This window comes from Antechinus flavipes, chromosome 4 (assembly GCF_016432865.1).
Source record: "Antechinus flavipes isolate AdamAnt ecotype Samford, QLD, Australia chromosome 4, AdamAnt_v2, whole genome shotgun sequence".
In the NCBI taxonomy this organism is placed as follows: Eukaryota; Metazoa; Chordata; class Mammalia; order Dasyuromorphia; family Dasyuridae; genus Antechinus; species Antechinus flavipes.
Window position 1 is genome coordinate 286,501,690 of NC_067401.1, and position 16,182 is coordinate 286,517,871.

Sequence of the window (16,182 nt, forward strand, 5' to 3'; positions counted from 1 at the left end):
TTAGCCAGTCTCAATATACTTCTTGTTCATTGTTAACTTTGGATTGGTTTAATAGAGGTCTCTAAGTCCTAGTTATACTTCACATTTATTCATTGACTCAGTGGAGGTGGTCTTGCTTGATAAAGGTGTGAGGGGCTAAATAGAGTGTGATTAATTGCCTTAATTTGCCCCCACCTTTATATTTGTTTTTATTAATAAGGACTTGGTGAAAGCAAGATAAGCCACAAATAAACAGAAGTTTGGATAGTCTACTTGTTCTTCCTTTGCTATTTGTAATTAGATTAGCAGGTGGGACTTACATTCATGTATGTTCAAGCTCACTATGAAAACGGATGATTTCCATTAAATTTCAAATCCTTTTTAGTATCTTTTATGCACCTAATGATTCCCAATCTGTTGATGATTAATTATCAAGATTGTTTTGAGTTATGTTGTAATGCAAATCAAGATAGCACTTTGTTTGCAAAGCACTTTCTTTTATAATAACCCTGTGAATCACCTTCTTTACAGATAATTAAATGTTATCTTAAAAAGATCAAGTGACTTTGTGATATTAACCCAGATTTTCTGCTTCTAAGACTAGTGCTTTCCCCATTATCTTATGTTGTTCCACACCTATGAAATCTCTTAAAAAGAATAAATTTACTGCTTTATGATGGAATCATTTTAATTTTATAAATTCCTCACTCTTCTCACTTAAATAGTAAGTTAATCACTTGGCTCCATTGATCTTTATTTAGGCACAAGACAGACATTAGGGTCTAGTACTTTTTGACTTCAAATCGCAGACTGGTAGAACAATAATTTGTTTGATCCCTCTTATATGCAAAGTTTAGTAGCTAGTTACTTGGGATACAAAATGATAAAAATAAATACTCTATAATTCAAAGGAGCTTCCATTCTGTCTGGGATCCAATTCTCAACCTGACATAAAATCTCTAATACTGATTTGTACCTTAAGGTGTCACAAATACTAATTGGCCCAGTGCAACACAGATGCATCAGATACATTATGGAGAAACGGCAGGAATATGAGGACACCTAGATAACTTTTCACTAAGAGATCTGGATTTTGAACTGATATCACAGATGTAGTGATACATCTATATGCTATATGAATACATATGGCTTTACATATTATATGAATCTGCCTTCTCTAACCCTAAAAAGGCTATAGTCACAAATAAACTTTTAGTAGTGCTTTGCAAACAGAAGGTGAAATCTATTATAATAAAACACAGTAGTGCCTTATTTGTCAAAAGGCTGAAAAATATTAACTCAATGTACAAGCACACCCCAACTTAGGGACACCTGACTTATAAAAGATGTTTATTTTCAAATTGTTACTTCAGTTCCCCACATTGTTTCTGCCACTGTCCCCCTTCTTCAAGGGGAAGCTGGAGCTGCTACTGCTTTAGGAACCCCAACTATTCAATCTAATTAGTCACAATATGTTCATACCAGGAAAAATGGAATTTTCTGTCATTAAAAATATATGAATTTATTTTAAAAATTAGAAAATATCACTTGTTGCACTCCACATGTTATGACTCATGTGGCTATCTGTCCTGCTGATTTTTAGGCCTTCTCTCCTCTGCAAGTGTCTTAAGTTTCCTCCAAAAGTCTTTGACCTTTGGGTTCGCTGCAAAGATATTATGGGTATACAAATTAGAAATAGGAAGGAAAAAACACTCTTAATTACTGTTTGATTGTGTAGTGTTTATGGGATAGAATATTTTATGAATCAAATCTCCTTTTCATTGACCAAAAAAAATCCAAATTAAAAAAAATTAGCCTTGAATCATTTTTTGACAGGAGGTATAAAGTTAGTATTTTCATAGTAGAATGAAGTAGAATTTAAAATATAGCAATTTGATCTTTTATAATTAACATTTTTACTTGACTGATGTTTCATAGTTGCCTTTTAGATAACAGTCTCCAAATATTTTCACATGGAATTAATGGGGTTTATGTTTTAAAATGTTACATAGAAGGCTTGGACTAGATGATCTTTTAACTCTAAAAATGAGTCTATTAGAATATTGATTTCAAGACAATTCCAATAGCCTTAGAATGGAAAATGCCATCTGCATTCAGAGAGAGAACTATGGCAACCAAATGTGGATTAAAGCATAGTATATTTTACCCTTTTTGTTTGTTTGTTTGCTTTTTCTTTCTCGTGTATTTTTTCCCTTTTGGTCTGATTTTTCTTGCACAACATTACAAATATGGAAATATGTTTAAAAGTATTGTATATCACAGCAATAACAATATTATATTATGATCAACTATGATGGACTTGACTCTTTTTAACAATGAGGTGTTTCAGGGTAATCCTAGTAGACTTGTGATGGAGAGAGGTAGCTACATCCAAAGAGAGAACTATGAAGACTGAATGTGGAGCACAATATAATAGTTTTACCTTTTATTGTTGTTGTTTTCTTGCTTGTTTTTTTTTTCTTTCTCATTTTTTCTCCTTTTGATCTGATTTTTCTTGTGCAGCATGATAAATGTAGAAAATATGTTTAGAAGAATTGCACTATTTTACCTATATTGGATTACTTGCTATCTAGGGGAAGGGAAGGAAGGGAGGGAGGAGAAAAATTTGAAACACAATGTATGCAAGGATAAATGTTGAAAACTATCTTTGCATGTATTTTGAAAAATAAAAAGCTATGATTATATTAAAAAAATTGTACATATATAATCTATATCAGATTGCTATTTTGGGGAGAGGAAAGGTAAGGGATAGAGGAAGAAAAAATTGAAACATAGAATCTTACAGAGATGAATGTTGAAAACTATTTTTGCATGTATTTAAAAAATAAAAGACTTGAGGAAAAAAATATTGGTTCCTCAATAGACAGAACACAAATTTGAGGTTTGTAGAAAAATAAAATTTTTTTTTTCCTTTTTCCCATTTGGTGTGTATGCAGCAAACTTTCTTCCTATCACGACTGCTGTGCAGCCTTGGCTGACTATTCCAGATGTTATACCTTATTTTTGAGCCTGATAAACCAATACGAGAAGAAGCAGGTTAGTTTGTATTTCTGATTTTTCTGTATTCCCCAATGTGTCTTTGTATTTGTATAAGTCTGCCCATGTGGAATGACCTACTTTTGTGAACATGCAAAAAAATATTAACTGGATAAAAGCAATATTAAGAAAATTTTTGATTCAGTGGAAGAGGATCAACCAAATAATAGACAAATAATGCAATTATTCTGGTAAGCTTCCCTTGAACTAAAATCTTATTTCTCAATAAGATAGCTAAGATTTTTCCTTACAAGTTGAAAGTTAACTATAGATTCATGATGATTCAAAAATGTGGGAATGTTTGTTTTTCTTTGTTTTTCTGGGGGCTTTTGTGTAGATATAACTAAACTCAATCCATATTTGCCATCAGATGAAAATGCAGAAATTACTTTTATCTTCCATAATAAAAGAAAAAGTATTAGTATTATCATGCACACTTATTTAGAAGTAAAACACTTATACTCTGAAAACATGAGTTTATGTTAAAATTCCACTTAATTCCTCTCCTCTCTCTCTCTCTCTTACACACACACACACACACACACACACACACACACACACACACGACAGTGAAATGAAAGTTTTTGTAAATATTCAAGAAGAGGAGTATACTGGTTGATAATTTGATCATATAGAGAAATATTATTTCTTTTACTGTACTTAAAAATGTACTTTATAAATATCCCCTTGAACTTTTGTTTCTGAGTTTATCAGTTTTCAAGTGCTTTTAAATCGTTGAACAGCCAGTCATTCTTTGATATTTATTATTGTTACATTAATTTATCATTATACTTGGGACACTTGAACTATTCACTGATTTTGATGTAAAGGCTGAAAATTTTTCATAGAGAAGATTGAGTGAATATGTTGATAAGCTTTCAGAATCTCCATGGTCCCTTGTTCATCCAAGGAACAATTTAAATACTTATGGCCTATTTTGTGGTGTATCTTACCAGTATGTGGAATGTCCTGATTAAAAGAAACTCTGGGAACACAAGACTAAATAATTCACTTCTCTTTTCTGATTTTTGAGGGAAAGAAGATTTTCATAAATTTTTTTTTGCTTGCTTTTTTGTGCTGTGGTATTTTGATTATGGGGATTATAGTAGAGATTTACTGTTGATTTACTATGATTTGCCCTAGGATTTATGAATATTTTAAAACAAAGCTTTCTTGTTTTGTGATTAGTTTTAAAACAAATTTATTTTTATCTTTGAGCCATAATTATAAAGAATATTGTAATTATGGATTTTTTGAAAAGCAAGATAAACTAACCAATTTCCAAACCTAATTCTGGTGGACTTTCAAATTAAACTGTTATTTCTAGATTTAATTCAAGGACTTTATAGGCCCTCTTATACTTGTAAATGGTGATAGGTATTTTAAATAAATAGAAAAAATATCTTATTAATTTATCAATGTGCAGCAAATGAAAATTCAAAAACTCTGAAGACATAGTTTTCAATTACATTTTCTTTTTCTTAACAAGCAAGTTATTCACTATTAAATCTAATGATTTACTTATAGTTAAGGATTACCCATTAGTCATACTTTTGTGTTGAAGAACAGATTAGAGACTTAGGTTTTCTGAGCTGTTGAAGAACTTTCTCCACTCCAGTTAGAGAGTTCTGTTAGGATCCTTCAGTGTTCTTTTTATAGAGCTAGGTGGCTCAATGGATAAAGAATTGGATCTGAAATCAGAAAGGATTAGATTCAAATCTTGCCTTAGTTAGCTTTTGACACTAGGCAAGTGACCTAACCTTTCTCTGCCTCAATTTCTTCATGTATTATTTAATGGAGATGATAACAGCAGCTTGTCTCTCAGGGTTATTTCTATTTCTAAGTCATCATTGCTAATTTTTTATAGACTAATTATATCTATAGTGCATCTTGCCATTGTCCTTTAAGTCTCCTATGATCTCCTCAGAGCCTGTGAGATTTCATGATTTTCTGTCATGTAACACCATTGAAAGTGTTTCTGATGAAAAGGTAGCCTTTTTTTTTTTAAAGGGAGAAAATTAGTTTTGCTGCATGCATATCATTAGCTAACCAATATACATTCATCTTGGTTTTTCTGGTATCGATTTCTAGGCTTGCCTCTTTTGAGTGGCTGTGATTCTCAATTAATGGACTCTGTTATCTTCTGGGGTTTGTGCAGACCTCATTTTTACAATCACACAATTGACTTGAAGATGTAGAGAACACAAGATCCCACAGTTGTTAATTGTTTGTTGACTATTAAGAAGCACTTAATTTAGTAGAACAGAATGCTCCCTTAAAAGCTTTCCTCCAAAAAGATGTATGACAGAATCATAAAAGATTTCTTGAAAAATATAATGATAGGGATAGCTTTGTTTGGTTATGTAAAACAGAGAGGTGACTAGTCCCATATGTATTTGCCCTAGGTATGCAAAATGTTTAGCACTGTATCCAAATAGAAGAGATAGTGTATAGATAATGAGGTTCTCCAATAAGTTCCATTTGTGGATGACATTGTGTTGATTATATTGCAGAACTTTATAGAGATACCACAAAAGAGTTTTACTGATTTATCCACACAGAAAAAAATGGAAGAATTATACTAGTGGTCGAGACTATTAATCAAGAAGCATTTATTAAGTATGGCTTCACTAAACACTGTAATAGGTTCTTGACATACAGGTACAAAAGTAAGACTGTTTGTATCACCAAAGAGCTTATTACATGTGTCTCATAGGACTGGCTGATTAGTACCTACATCTTGGACAGATAGTGCTGATGAACATTGAACTAGGTTCAGAGTTGAACAGAAGGAAAATAGACTGAATTGTCTTTGGGAAATTGTATTTTTTTTAATGTCCTCAAGGTTCTTCCTGAATTTTATATTAGTATTCTTCCTGAGATGATGTATGTGTGAATCAGGAAATCCAATCTCTAAAGACTCAAAGTTTAAGGTCGGTCACCCAATGGGCAATGGAGAGGCATGGGCCAGCATAGGTAGGCTTTAGCATATTATCAATGATAATTTGAGTTCAAAGGTGTCATTAGGGTTGTTATCCAGAAAAATTGTGATTGGGAGATGGGCTTTCTGAGAGTAGGAAACTGTCTAAATTTTGCTAACCATGATCTAGGCATTGTCAAGAGATTCAGAAAAGAATCTTTGACTTCCAGTATATCAGAACAAAAGATAGGTAAAAATTTACAGGTTCCAAAAGTGTGGATAGATTGCAGTTTGTGCATATGTCTAAGAGCTGTCTTCATGGATGAGATCATGGATCATTTAAAATACTGTGAGGTAGGAATAGCTTTTGTAAACATTTTTTTCTTTTAGACTTTCAGGCCACATTTGACATTTTTCTTAAAAGAAAATAAATCATTTCTCCTTTTCTCTGTGAAATCAAGCTAGCATTTAATAGTATGAAAAAAGTATATATTACTAACAAACATTCACCATATTTACTCTATTGTTTACTTCTTCAGGTTTACCTTCTCCACAGGTCTGAGGAGGAAATGCAAAATTTTTTTCTCTGTATAATTTTCTCTTTGATGGGTTGATTTTATCAGCAGTAGCAGGCAAATCAAAGACTTAAAGTGACCCCTCTGTGGGTTTTTTTTTTTTGAGACTACATTAATGTCACAAGCATCTGAAAATAACTTTCTCTTTTCTGCAGAAATGAAAAAAGTTTTTAAAAATCATAAAGCAGGATATAAATGTGTTAATACAGAGTAAACTGCTTTTTACTTGAGTTCTGAATCTTGAGTTCTTATTGCCCTTGGAAATAATCATTTCTTCTCCAGAAACTTATGTCAACAGAACTAAACTTTCCTGTACTGCCTCAAGATTAGTTATAGTTAGAATGTGTACTATTTTGTCTATTTCATTTTCAATTTTAAGAGATTTATTCTGATGATGCCCTTTTATTCGTGGAATTTTTAAATTGTTTACACACACACACACACACACACATATCTGAAGGAATACTTTAGGTTTCAAACATTTGTTTGTAAATCTTAGCTGTGCCTATCAATTTATATACCTCTTATTAAAAAGGTTTTTTTTTTTGGACATTTATAAGCTGTTTAGTTGCTTTCATTTTATTCTTTGAAAGAATAGAGTTAGCTGATTACTTTATGCAAGGTCATGTTTGGAACCCGCATTATTTGATTTGTTTTGATTGTGTTTTCCATTAGATAATATACTGCTTCATCATTGTTTTTCTATTTGGATAACATCTTGCTTCATAGTCTGATAGCATGGGAAATGTACATAGAAAATGAGAGAAAAAATTTGGGGCAAAATACTTCAGCAGCAAATGAACAAGCTCTTCTCTCACTTAACAAAACAAAATACTTCAGCATTTTCCATAAAATGGGAAGAATCATCTAAATAAATGTGGTAATCAAATCATATAAGACTCCTTGAAAGGTAGAACTATAAAGATAATTTTGTCTAGTGATCCTCTAATTATCAGTTTGAAACATAAAATAGAAAAATGTATGTTTCCCAGAAGCATTTGTTACCATCTTGATGGATATCCTGCTTAGAATTCAAATTAAAGAATGATTTCTGAAAGATGATGAGGTAACCTGTGATCCCAGAACTGAAGCTCTGAATTCACACAGCATGAATTTGATCTTGGAAACTTCTTGGTAACTAATAATGTTTAGTTCATATTTTCTCCCTCTGGCTCAGGCTGCATAACAATTGAATTCAGTTCTTTTCTAGCTCTTGTCTAGTTTGTATGTTTGGGCTAATCAATAAACATTTATTAAGTACTTACTATGTGCCAGGCACTGTTTTTGCAAAGAACACAGGACAAAAAACTACAGAAAGGACTTATATTTGATTTCATAGTCAAGAAAACGTTCATTGCTGATACCATTTTAGCTGCTCCAGACTTAATAGTGTCCTTGGAATAGAGGCTCCTTGATGTGGGAAAGGAATTTAGGGTTGGTAAGAAATGAAATAAATCAAAATTATGGTTATTAGATGATGCATTGTGTTCTTTATAGAGAAAATTGAGAAAGATCCCTTTTTTCCTCGTGATATTTCTGTTTTAAGTCTTTGACAAATTTCTTATCCCCTGCAAGTTCTTAAAATGAGATAGCCAAGATTAGTATGCGTCTGGTCTAGTTAACGTAGTTATAGCTCTTTAATTAAGGCCATATCTACTCCTAGCTGTTACAAAAGGGGATCATTGGGAAACTCTGAAAAATTCCCAACTTATTACTAACTTATGGTGTCAAATCCTTAATTTTAGCAACTTAGGGCAACTGAATTTAGGCAAATCTTCCTTACCTCATGGTATAGTAGGGAAAATAGACAGCACACCCCCACTGGACCTTTTTAAGACTTGGGAAGAGTCCTTTCCATTTACCTTTCCAACTGTCATTATTCTCTTGTCTTCCTTCCCCCCCTGCCAGAACTAATGCACAGTACCATGCAAACAAATCTAGAAACATCAAAGTGAGTTGGTTGCTGCCATCAGTGTGTCTTAATAGTAATAGCCCCATTATTATATACATATATAATAAATCTAAAATCACTATATTGATGTTCATATGTAATGGTTGGTAAGAACTTGAAAATTTATTCCTGAGTCTAAAAGAGCTCTTTGTAGAGCAAAGCTGTTCTCTCTAAAGTTATCAGTCATCTCTTGATTGCCAAATCCAAAGACTTCTTAATCAGTCTTCATTTTCCTTGACTTCTCTGCATTCTTTTTGGCTCTGTTAATCTCTTCTTGATACTGTCTTCTTTTTGTTTTAATAATAGCTTTTTATTTTAAAAATACATGCAAAGTTAGTTTTCAACATTCAGCTTTGCAAAACCTTGTTTTTCAAATTTTCCTCCCTTTCTTTCTCCCACCACCCTCCTCTAGACAGCAAGTAATCCGATATATGTTAAACATGTGCAATTCTTGTAAACATATTTCCACATTTATTATGCTGCACAAGAAAAATCAGATCAAAAAAGAAGAAATGAGAAAGAAAAAAAAGAAAAAACAAAAAAGTGAAAATCTTATGTTGTGATCCATAGTCAGTGTCTCTTTCTGGATGCAGATGGCTCTCTCCATTTCAAGTCTATTGCAATTGGCCTGAATCCTCTCATTGTGGAAAAGAGCCAAATCTTTCAGAGCTGTTAAGACTGTCTCCTATCTGGGTTTTCAGAATACTGTTGTCTCACAGATCTCTTCCTACATCTCTGACCAATCTTTTTCTCTTTGGCTGGATCCTCCTTCAGCTCATGCCCACTAACTATGAGTGACCCACAGGGCTCTGACCTGGACCTTCTCTTCTCTCTTGGTAAGTTTCCCTTTCATCAGCTCCCATGCATTTAACCACCACCTCTCTGCTAAAGACTTGTCAGATCAGCACACTCAGTCCTTTGCAGATGTCCAGTCTTACATCTACAGCTGTCTTTTGGACATCTTGAACTGAGTGTCCAGTAAGCATTTTAAACTCAGCGTGTCCAAAACTGAGATCGTTTTCCTTTCCCCAAATCTCCCCCTTTTCCAAACATCTCTCTCACTGATGTGAGTACTGCCATCCTTCTAGTCCCCCAGACTCAACAACCTGTCATCCTGGATTCCTCCCTATGTCTCAATCTCCTATATCCAATCTGTTTTGAGGCCTTTTTTTCAACTTTGCAAGATTTTTTAACTATATCTCCTTCCTTCTTCTGACACAGCCACCACCTTGGGTGCAGGACCTTAAACTCGCACCTGAAGTATTACAGTAGCCAACTTGGTTGGTAGGTCTGTGTGTCTTAAGTCTCTCCCCTCTTCCCTACTCTCCTCCATTCAGCTACCAAAGGGATTTTCCTAAAACTTGGGTCTGACATATCATCTAATAAATCTCTCAGTAAATCCTAGTGATTCCTTAACACTTCCAGGACCAAATACCAAGTCCTCTGTTTGGCATTCAAAAATTTTCATAACCTAATTCCCCTTGCCCATCTTTTGAGTCTTCTTAACATTTTACAACTCCCCAGATACCTTGGGTACAGGATCAGGGAGAGAAAGTGATTAACAATGCCAAAAGAATTCAGGGAGGTCAAGGAAAATGAAGACTGATAAGAGGTCTTTGGATTTGGCAATCAAGAGATGACTGGTAACTTTGGAGAGATTAGTTTTGCTCTTCCAAGAGTACTTAGACCCAGGGACACTGCCCTCACAACTATTCCATTACAAAGATACTTCATCTCTGCTCTGGTTGTTTTTACCAACTATCTCCCATTCCTGGAATGCTCTCCTTCCTGATTTCTGCCTCTGGGCTTCCTTTAAGTCTCATCTAAAATTCTACCTTCTACAAGAAAACTTTCCCAATCTCTCTTAAATTTAGTGCTTTCCCTCTATTAATTATGTCCTATTTATTCTGTATGTAGATAGTATATAATTATTATATCTATATGGACACATGGCCCATCTCTTAATTTTAGTGCTTTCCCTCTATTAAGTATTTCCTATTTATTCTGTATGTAGATAGTATATGGTTATATAAATATAAGTATTATAGTTATTTTCTTTTCTCCCTTATTATTTTGTGAGCTCTGTGATGGCAAGGACCATCTTTTGCCTTCCTAGTGTTCACACAGTACCTGGTACATAGTAAGCATTTAATAAGAGCCTATAATCTGGCTAGACTAGAAGTGATTTTTCTCTTGCCAGAATATTAGATTTTTCTGGGAAAATCTCAAGGGATTTTGCAAGTGATTAATCAAGTCAGCCACACAGGGTCAGTCTTTCTCTATCCTAGAGTGGCTGAAAACTCTTGACATATATGAACCAAATTATCGAGAATTTCCAGATGTTTGAGAAAAGACCTTCACATGTAATTTTGACAAACAAATCCTGCAGTCAGAGATCTCTGTGGTGCATACTGTTTCCCAAAAGGACTTATCCCTAATAACCAATCATGGACTTCCTTCCCAGGGGAAAATATAAAGGAATTATGTTAGACCATCACCAAATCCTTCTGCTAGAGTAGTATCATAGCAAGCCTTCCTATAGCTAGTATGAATTTGATAGCTGTTCCACACTTGATTGATGATACTCTGGAGACTGATTTAAAACAAAACAAAAACTATTTGACTTGAATCCAAGGTGATTTCCTGATCTGTACCTGTAGTACTAATAGTCTCAGGTCCTTTGGGTTAGAAATCTTCAGCTCTGGGTTTCCTATGTTTTGTGCAGCATGTTCAAGATGAATTAACTAGCCAAGCTCATGTGGTCCCCAATGTTCTTTTTTCTCTCTCTTTTAGAATGTTTTTATTAGTGAGATCACTATGAGAAAGGCTTCTTCACAGGTATAATTTGCTTTAGGAAAATCTAGTACATAAAAATGCAAACTTTTAGTTTTTGATCTGTGTTCTCATCAAAGGGGAGGGTATTCCTGCATTGATGAAGACAGTTACTGCTTTATACTTTCTCAGTCTGTGCAATTCTTATTCCCCCATAAAGCTCTCACAGAAGACCTTACCCCCAACATCCTGAAGGCCTTTGTTTAAGTTTTCTTTTTTACATCCTATAAGTATGAGGCCACTCAGACCTTCAACCTGTTATCATGTGCACTCACCACATGAAGAGTCCACTTCTTTTTGTCACTTACTGACCATTGTTAGAAATGTTCTGCAGCCTGCACACACCCAGCATGGGTCTCCCTACTGCCCTCTGGGTCACCTCTAACTTATTTCTCAGAGATTGGGTTGTTCCAAGTATGCACACACAACATTTTTGGAAGACTGTTTATGTTGAGAAGATAGGTCATTGCTTCAGGGAACAGCTTGAGATCATTAAAAGTGCTGCAGAGTTTCACAGATGTAATCCTGTCTCCTCTCTTCCTCCTGCTTAGTTCTGGGTCCAACACATGGTCCATCTACACTGCCTGTCCCAAACATAAGCACTCTCCTCTCTATACACTCTCTCACTTGGTGACTTCATCAGATCTCATGGCTTTAATTATCGCCTCTGTGCAATGAGTCCTAGATCTAGCCCTATTCTCTCTCTTGTTCCAGTCCTTTATCACTCACTCCTGTTGAGTTTTCAAATTAAAATTCAATATGTCTCAGAAAAAAACTACTTATTATCTCTCCTCCAACCAGCCCTCCCCCTTGAGCTTCCTTATTTATGCTAAGAGCTTCACCATTCTTTTAGTTACCCAGATAATCAACCACAATCATTTTTGACTCTAACCTCTCACTTGCCCCCCACATATCCAATCAGTTTAAGATTTCATTGTTTCTAACATGTCTCCATAACATCTCTAAAATACCTCCCCTTCTCTCTAGTCAAACAGCCACTATACTGCTTCAGCCCCTAACCACCTCTCACTAGGGCTGTTTAAATAATCCTTAATTTTTCTCTCTGTCTCAAGTCTCTCCAAATTCAATCCATCCTCTATCTAGGTACTTCTCATTGAAAAAGGACTTGTTGTAAGAATTAATCAAGTATTAAGTGCCTACTATATGTCAAGCCTTATGCTAGATCCTGGCAAGACAAATAATAAAGAATGAAACAATCCCTCCTCTTGAAATTCACTTTTTAATAAAGAGATAAGAATATATGTAAATGCATAGTTAAACTAAAATAAAGAGAATAAATAAATAGAATAAGAATAAAATAGAATAAACATATAGATAAAATAAGATAGTGTGGAAGTAAGGGCATTTAGCTATGTGAAAGAGCTTCACATAGAAAGTGGTGCTTGAGTTGCGTCTTGGAAGAAAAGAAAGATTTTAATAAGCAGAAATGAGGAGAGAGTGTAGTGACTCAGTACATAGCCAGTAGAGAAGTCTAGTGATGTGAAAATGGCATGCTATGTGTAAGGAAGAAACAAAGGGAAGGACAATTTGCTTAAATCACAAAATGTGAAGAGGAGGGTCATATGTATTGGACTGAAGAGATAGGTTGGGCCCAGGAGTAAAAAGGCTTTAAATAGCTGACCAGAGGAGTTTATATGTCATCCTTGAACCAACAGGAAGTATGCTATCACCTAAAGCTAGGAACATCCAGAGGGTCTCATCATTTGTAATGAATCTCTGTTTATATTCTTGGTAAACAGTCCCCTGTGACTATGGCAAGCACCTCTGGTGAACATATTATCTCCAATATATGCTTTTTTTGGTGTTAGTCTTAGTCATCAACATAGTTATCTCTGATACAATATATTTATGTATTAAGGAATTTTGCATAAACTTTAACATGGATGAAGAGGCTCCTTTTTGGAGGAGAGCCTTTAAATATTTGTTTTATTTCACTTGAATCAAATTTTTTTTGTGTGATTATTATCAAGTGCAGTTGAGATTCTGTTTTCTCTGTACATCTTAGTGAATTGTGTGATTATATGTGGTCAGCTATAGAGAAGCATTTTTTTGCTGATTTTCTCCTCATCTTTCCAGCAGTGATACTTATAACACACAAGGAGATCATTCTCATAAAGATTTTATAAAGATTTAGAAAGTAGGCATAGGCTTAGGGATCAGTGGTTTTAAAAAATATTCCCAAGGGCTACTTTTCTAAGTATTGCCTGAGTTTTTCATTCTTCTGATCTCATCATCTTCTTGAAATATCTTACACTCTAGCACTGATTTCCTTGCTATACCATTGATTTGGTCATGACCAAAGTTTGGTACTCTCCCAAACTGTGCCATTTTTACTTCTTTCTAGAATACTTAAGAAAGTGAGATTTTCAGGTCTGACTATGGCAGTAACAATGCTGTAGCTGAGAATAGATCAGTATAGAAGTGATGACAGATTAATTTATTTTTTGTTGTCCTGCCAGTTTCATCTGTGAATGCTCTCTGGGTGATGTGACTTATTTAGGTTTCATGCCTAAGCTTTTCAGATACTTGTTTGGGTTTTCATGCCTTTTAAAAAAAAGTAAATTGTTCTAAAAGGTGAAACGAACATTCATGATCTTATATCTTTCTCTACAATATTATTTTTAATAGTTGATATTCCAATCTTGCTCCCTAGGCTGCCCTCTGTCTCTACTAGGCAAGGAGATCCTTTGGCCTCTGATTCCTTATGGGTACTATTTTATATTAGTTAAGCTTTTGAAGGTTTTGATGGTAATTAAATGTAGTATCTCTCTTCTACTTACCAGTTTTAGGCTTCAATAGCTCTTCACTTCCTACAATATATGTTGGATCTTATGATTTAGTTATGTTTGCATTTTTTTTCTATTTATCACCATTGTTGTAATATAAGATATATCAGGAAATTAAATTTGTTGTTTCTTTTGGACATAGGAAACCAATTTCAACTCCTGTTTGTTTGTCCAAGAAGAATCTTTGGGCCATCCTTCCATTTAACTGCAATTTTCTTTTGATGAATAATTTCTTTTTATCACAAGAATATAATTGCTGATATGGTTCATTTCTTCTAATAATATAGCAATTCAGAGATCATTGATCTGGATAGCAGAGAACTGGAAGGAATAGGGTTGATGAAAATGGCAGGGAAGAAATGTTCTCCATGTAGGTATCTTGGGATAAAGGCCTGTTGAGTTGCCTTCCTTATAGTGCTCCTTTAGTTTCTTTTAAATTTAACCATACCTCTAAGTATATTTAAAGTGTGATTTGATTTACAAATAAAACAAAAAACCCAAGCAATTTTTCATATGTTTTCCTTCAGCAAAAAAATGATTTTTTGTCTCCCAGTCTCTCCTTTCCCTCTCTGGGTCCTCTCCAATATAATTATCACATTCTATCATCATTACTTTTTGTGTAAATGGTTTTGTCTATTTTCATTCCCTTCTATAGACCATATACTCCATAAGGCAATGGGGACTGGGCTTTTTTCCCTTTTAATATCGCCAGTCTTAACACAGAGCCTTGCATGTAGGTCCTTAACAAATTGGAATTGAATTAGATCTGTACAAGAAATGTAATGGACAAGCTTAGATGATGGGAATCCACCTTAGATCTTTCTCCAGTTCCTCAGAAAAGAGTTTCACATCAGCAAATGTGAGGCTTTTCTATGGTTAATTTCTCTTGCTTCACTTTGACCAAAATCCAGGGCACATCTAAGAACTGGAATCTATGAAAAATTGTTAGAAAAGACTAAGCTCATTATTGCATTCAGCTTCATTATAAGCAATTGTTTCAGAACTAAACTGTGGTATTTGGTCAAAGGTTTCATAATCAAGGAATTAAATGCAATGTGGTAGAAAAGATCCCATTAATTTACAAATATGAATGTATTGTTTGATTTTTATGATCTAAATATGCATTTGGTACAGACACAAATGTGCTGACAGACAGGCTTAATAACTGCTGAAATGAGCAGAATCAAAGCTGTTAATTTTTGACTCTTGGCAATTGGCTATGACATCAGCATTTCTGCACTTAGCATATCATATGTTGCACCTGTAAAGTTAGTTCATTTCTGGAATTATTTTCCTCATTTTGTGATTATTTACTGTAAAATGGATTTAAATAAAATGGGTCAAATGAATCTTTTTAAAACTTGTCATTTTTTTTAAAGGTCACTAGCTAAAATGTGAAGTTGCTTATTTCTACCTTATCTGATTTTCTGAAAGTATTTTATGCTCCCTAGATCATCTTCATGTTATGAGGTTTAAATGTGAAATCAGAAGATCTAGGCTTCCCTTCCAGTTCTGCCACTTTTTTTACCTTGGGCTAATCACTTCCACGTGCCTTAGTTTTCTAATCTGTAAAATGGGTATTTGGGAAATCTGTAAAATGCAGGTTTGAAGAGCACAGGCACAGAGAGGGATGAGATTATAGGGAGGAGGAATAGTTTTTTTTTTGTTTTTTTGAGGTGAATAATTTCTGTAATAGGTCTGAAAAACTGAGTGTTTTATTTTATTTGTAAATCAAATCATACTTTAGATGTATTTGGATGTCTGGCTCTTTTAGTACCGTAATGAAGGCAGATCCTCTGCAAGGGTTATGTAGTCAAGTAGACTGTATAAAGTTCTTTGTAAAGCAAAAAAAAAATCCTATATAAAGTCAGTTGTCCAAATCATTAATGTGCATTTTGTATGGTTTAACTCTTAGGAGGCTATAGTCTCTGGATTGCCTTTAGAGATTGGTTTTTCCCTTATAACCTTCACTACTTTGGCATTGAGCCTGGCATGTGTTAAGTGCTTAATAAATGCTGGTTTAGCTTGGCTTGCTTAGGCCGCATCTTAAATATTTGGTTC

General features: G+C 34.2%; 1 protein-coding gene across 2 annotated transcripts in view; it reads left to right on the top strand.

The window, feature by feature from the left end:
* The window catches only part of ARMC2 (armadillo repeat containing 2), a 179,996-nt gene that overhangs the window by 123,638 nt on the left and 40,176 nt on the right, over positions 1-16,182 (top strand). For both annotated transcript variants that reach the window (XM_051997500.1, XM_051997501.1), the window contains exon 12: positions 2,937-3,036. In XM_051997500.1, coding sequence (XP_051853460.1) covers positions 2,937-3,036 — 100 coding nt within the window. The remainder of the gene's footprint in view (positions 1-2,936; positions 3,037-16,182) is intronic.